We start from the raw sequence: 6,000 nt of genomic DNA, 5'->3' as shown, positions 1-6,000 counted from the left end.
TTCAATTTTTAAGTAGTTTTGTTTACATATAATATATATATATATATATATATATATATATATATATATATATATATATATATATATATATATATATATATATATATATATATATATATATATATATATATATATATATATATATATATATATATATATATATATATATATATATATATACATATACAAATAGGTTACACATGAAGTATGGTACTATGGGGGAGGTCTATGTTCAGCAGTGGATATTTAACGGCTGATATGACCATGTCGAATGAATTCACTTTAATTGAGGACAATGAATTTCAGGAAAGGTCGTGAAGAGGTCGAGGCATATTACTGGCAGTAGGGTTACTAATTCTCATTACGGACAATCACTTTTTTCCATATTCTTAGTTGTCCATATTCTTGTATATAGATTTTGGTACTTAACAATTCACTCACTGGGATTGTTACATGAATTACAATATATACCTAATTATATTCGTGACCCAAGCATTGAAATCTTATTTATAATTTTATTCTTAGCATTCATTATCTTTATGAGGGCAAACATTGACGTGTTAATAAGAACAGTTTTACTTTACTCCGTACAATAGATAAGTAAACTTGCGTTCTGTCCGCTATTTGAATACGAGTGTAATACAATAACAATAGTTTTGATAAATTGTTTGCACTTTATTAAAAAAAAAAAGTAATAATGATAGAAATATAAGTAGTAGGAAGACTTTTCTCGCAAATCTTTTCGCGCCTTTTTTTAATACTCGCGTAACTTCTTGTGACGCAGAAGTTTTTTACGCATAAAATTTTAAAATAATAGGTTGGCAAAGGAAATACTATCATAGATAAAATAGTACTTTTTAATTTTGTATTTTAAATTAAATAAAATATATATAAATAGAAGGGCAAAAATATATTAAAAACATTCTTTTGAAAAGTAGATAATGATAAAAAACTTGAGTAAACACAATGTTCAGGAACATTTGTTGAAACAAGAGAAATTAAATGAAGCGAAGACTAAATCGAAATACAGCGGCAACATGGCAGCAAACAGAAACGGAAGGTGGCTTACACAGGTGGGTGATAATGACATATTTAATATAAGCCACGTACGCGTCTTATAATTATTGTGTATAAATTAAAAAGAATTACTCTTAGCGTTTTGTTAATTGGTGTTTAAATCGAAAATGAAATGTGGCAGTGCATTTTGGATCTTTGGTTTATGTAAAGGTAAGTACATATAATTACATATTGCATCCAATAAGGCTTATGCAAACGATTAACATTAGGTCACGGGGAAACATTCTTTTTTTTTATAACCAACCAGAGGGAGATTTGGTACAAAATTTGTCAGAATAAGCACCTCTGTCTCCTTGGTGTTTCTGCTGTGAAGCAGCTGCGCTTACAAGGTTCTGTTTCAGTTTGAAGTGTGAGATCTATCCATCCATATTAGCCATTTACTGTTCACTACTGAAAATAGGACTTCCCTATATGGGAGGTTTTTCTCGTATTTGCCACACTTGGCAAGTGTGATTTGCAACCGCAGTTAGGCTTTGGTGATGTTTTAAATAGGACCATTAAATTCCCTTAGATCGTCTCTTAAGACAACTACGGAAAAGGAAGATGAGGTCCATTCTATGCTGGGACCACATAGCAAACATGTTTAAGATATTTTAAAAATCACCAAAACTCAAACTGCAGTTGCCAACCCGCCTGCCAAGCGTGGCAAACCCTCTCAATTGTAAACTACCATAAAGAATAAAGCAGTTTCTTTTGACAGCCTATAGGGAGTGAATTGATAACCTACTTTTTGAAGTCGGTTGACAAGGCATAAAATTGTTTAAGTAGATAAATATGACTAATACAAAATAGATTTTATTGTCTGTTATCATTGCCTATTTTATAAACAAACATAAAAGTTGCTTCAACGCCGCTCCTGTGTTACCGGCGGAAATCTGCTGAAGTCTTATCAGTTTGTACTGATAAGAGTCGATACTAATGCATCAAACACCTATATATTACGATAGTACATCGACACTGACCGAATGAAATACACTACCATGTGTTTATTATATAACAGAAATAATTTACAAGTGACATAAGTTGTTTAGTGTAATAATAAAAACAGTACAGAAAAAACCTTTTGTTTAAACTGTTGAAAATTTAAGTGTAAAGTGTAAAAAGGTATGACTGGTGCTTAATTTAAGTTAGTGACAGTGTTGCCATATTAAAATTATAGAAAAGATGGCTGAAGACGCTATAGAAGTTGAATTAAATGGACGAATCATTGTAAGTCAATATTGGATCAATTGTAATAATATCTCAGAGAAATTTTCTCCCACGAACACTCAGGCTGTGGAATGTGCTCCCTGCTGAGGTTTTTTTTCGATGCGTGAAAATGGTATGGTAACCCCATCTGCGCTAACGGGATACGCTAGCGGAGTACCAGTGAAGGGTGATAGATGAGAATGAAAACAGGTCAATTGGCCCATCATGATGAATTCATCAGGAATTAACCATTATAATTTCCAGGGAGAACCGCGAGGAGGTCGACCTGGTTGGGTATATTGCTAGCAATGGGATTCTCAGTCTCCATTACTAACAATCCCTTTCTCCCACCCTGCTGAGGTTTACCCTAGAGACTACAGTATGGGGTTCTTCAAAAAGGGTATATTAAGGTTTCTTCAGGGTCGGCAACGTGTACATGATACCCCTGGTGTTGCAGGCGTCTATAGGCTACAGTGACCGTTTACCAACAGACGAGCTGTATGCTCCTTTGCCACTTTTGTGGTGTAAAAAAATTAAGCCTATATATTTCTTTGGTTATTTAATACATATATTTGACTAAGTTTATTTATTTATGTTTTGTAAAAAAATATATAAATTCAGTCATCATATAGATATACATATATATGACAGATAGTATAATATTATGCAATATAGTATTTAATATCCTTCTAATATAATTAATACAATAAATTAGGACCATTAGTCGAGGGAAGGGTAGCAGCGTAGATTGGCAATCGCAATTAGGCTTTAAAATGTTTGAAATGGGACGCTGCTGCCCATTCCTCGCTATCCCTTAGTCGGCTGGTAATGATCTCTTCTATGTCGGGACCACACAGTCATATCATAGAATGCATAGTATTTTATTAGCTGTTCTCTTTTCAAACAAGTAAATAAAAAGATTATGTACCTACGCAGAGTAATGTGAGGTAAATATTGTTAAGTATGTTATACATACTGTTTGTACCTACTTAAAAGTACTATGAATATATTAGTCATATTATCTAATCTAAATATAGATACACATTCATTTGAGAAATTAAATGTTAGTCAAGTGTTGATAATATATTTTTTTATACTACGAAGGTGACAAACAATCGTAAAGCCCGTCTGACGGTAAACAGTTAATGTAACCTATGGACACGTGCAATACTAGGAATGTCACGCTTTACCCATCCTGAAGAAATCTTAATATACTTTTTTTTAAGAACCCCATACTGTAGTGTTTAAGGTAAACCTCGGTTGCTCATTTCACAGCCTAAGTGTGTGCGGTAGAAAATCCGTTTGAAATCGCACTGTACGTGACCATTTAGGTTCAAGCGTGCAATATTTTGTCTATCAAAACAAATAAACTATAATAAAATAATCACTACGATAACTTTTTTTATCTGATTACTATTTCATCTTATTTGAAAAAAATTGGGATATTTAATAAATAATATATCGTGCCGTTTATTTTTCTAAAATACAGTACACAAAAAAAAACAGAGCATTAGAAGAATAAGTATATTTTTTTATATAGAATATTTTTTATATGTATAGTCTTTTAGCGAGTTATTTATTAATTCCTAGCTTTTACCCGCGATTTCGTTCGCGTGACTCGGTCATTAAACATGGGCTATGGGCCAAAAGTAGCTCATAGCTGTTAAGGAGCTGCAAGATAACAAATTAACAATCTCACTTTTACATTTATTACATTAGTATGGAGTGTACATTATTATTTTTATATGATTTATTTATAAATATATAATTACGGCACAAAGACATGCTACGATTGAAAATAAATCATGTAAGATGAAATACATACATACATACATATACGCACATTGAATCGAGCGTACAAACATTTAGAAATAATTTGCATTGCTCTATTAAACGGTACTAGTCATTATTGATGCTTCCTGTGCGATCTGTAAGACATCTCGTCGGTTCCCATTACAATCTAAACAGACCTATGAATTGATGATATAAGCATTGAACAAATACTTGTGTAACAGCTATATACGCAGTAGGAATTGCCTTGCTAAAAGGTCAGAACTTTTCAACCGACTTTAAAAGAAGATGGTTATCAATTTCGTTATATTTTTCTATGTTTTGTTATCTCATAACTCAGATATAAATCGTTTTTGAAAATTATTTTTTATCTGAAAGAGTATTTATGGTTTGGTTTATAGATAACATAGAAATTTGGGGGAAAGGGATAGTAAGGGACAGGTCCCCTTCGCTATCAATATACCTTATCAGGTCGATTTCCACGCGGTTTCCTCTGGAAACCATCGTGATTAATTTATCGTTGAATTCGTCACGATGGGCTAATTGACCTGCCTTTTTATCTTCACTAATCATCTCTCACTGGTGCCCCGCCAGTGTATACCGATAGCGCAGGCGGGGTTACCATTCGATTATCATCCCTCAAAAAAAAAACCATAGAAATTTTATTTAAATCTGTTCTGTAGTTTAGTTTTTAAATCAAAATAACTGTTCTAGCCAGAATTGAAGTCGGTTTTTCTTTTTGTGGAACACCATCCTAAATTATTGTAAAATAGTTATAAATTGTTTACGAGATAACATGAAACTTCCCTCCAAAATACAAAGAATTAAAAATGTGTATGTGTAAATATTTACAAGGTTTCGATCATGGACAATAATACTTCTCTAGCCGGACCGCTTCTGGAGAAGTTGACTCACAAACACAAACAAAGCACTATGTAAATGCTTACATATATTGAAGTACAAAGTAGGAAGGGTATGCTCGTTACGTAATCTTCATCATAGATAAGATTTTGTCATACAATATAAATTGAAAAAATAAAATGATAAAATTTTACAGTAATACAATAAAGATTTTACAATACAATACAATAAATATTCAATTAGTATTTAATTAATAAAGGACTAACAGCTCCCATCTTGACCTTATATTGAATCCTATTCGACAGTAAAAATAATAACTAAAGACAGTCCAGAAATAGAGTAATATATGTACATAAAAATTTAAAAAACACAGAGATTAAGAGCATTCTCAATTTTGACCTAGGCTTAAGTAATAAATAGAAACTAGTTATTTTTTTTTATTTTTTAAATATAATAACGCTATCATAGTGAAAATAACCATTTAAGAGAGTTTGTAAACAGGTCTATAAAAATATCTCAATAAACAGCTAGATGCTTTTGGCGACAACAGAATATTAGTGTTTTGCTCTTTTGAGGGCAAAACAATAAACTAAGTTGTGACCATTTTGTGTTACTGTGGTATACTTACGAAATGAAAAATTATGTTACTTCTTTTATGTATTTTTCTTTTTATTCTTTTTTGTTTTTGCGTATATATATATATATATATATATATATATATATATATAGTTATTTGTGTGTTGTAAGTAATGCAAATAATCTATCTATCTAAATCATCTGAAGGATTTTTGTAATTTATAACTTTTTACTTAACCCTTCTTTGCATAATGGTGGAAATTTCCATCATAACATTCAATGCTCATACATTATATAACAGACCAAGTTTACTTTAAGTTGATCGTGTCTGGACACCTTTTTAATGTCCATTGCAGAAAAAAAAAACGTAGCTGTCAAATTTATTTTTAACCATTTTTCCTTTAATTTTGATCATGAATTATATCACCTTGATTTATTTCACCAATAAAAAAAATCATGCAAAGAACGAATTCTTAAGCAACAAAATATATTATCTAATTTTTCTAC

At 31.2% G+C, this 6,000-nt stretch overlaps 1 protein-coding gene across 2 annotated transcripts in view; it reads left to right on the top strand.

The window, feature by feature from the left end:
* The first annotated feature begins 615 nt into the window (after window positions 1-615).
* Window positions 616-6,000, top strand: part of LOC113518330 (ras-related protein Rab-32) — a 31,499-nt gene continuing 26,114 nt past the window's right edge. The window contains exon 1 of one of the 2 annotated variants that reach the window (XM_026903196.3): window positions 616-1,073. In XM_026903196.3, coding sequence (XP_026758997.2) covers window positions 942-1,073 — 132 coding nt within the window. In that variant the 5' untranslated portion in view covers window positions 616-941. Of the gene's footprint in view, window positions 1,074-2,028; window positions 2,287-6,000 lie in introns of those variants that run through there. The other variant, XM_026903198.3, reaches the window with a different exon arrangement.

Source organism: Galleria mellonella, unplaced genomic scaffold (genome assembly GCF_026898425.1).
Source record: "Galleria mellonella isolate WM207_F2 unplaced genomic scaffold, CSIRO_AGI_GalMel_v1 utg171, whole genome shotgun sequence".
NCBI classification, from domain to species: Eukaryota; Metazoa; Arthropoda; class Insecta; order Lepidoptera; family Pyralidae; genus Galleria; species Galleria mellonella.
Note: the sequence above shows the minus strand (reverse complement) of the source record. Positions and strands in the feature narration are given on the sequence as shown.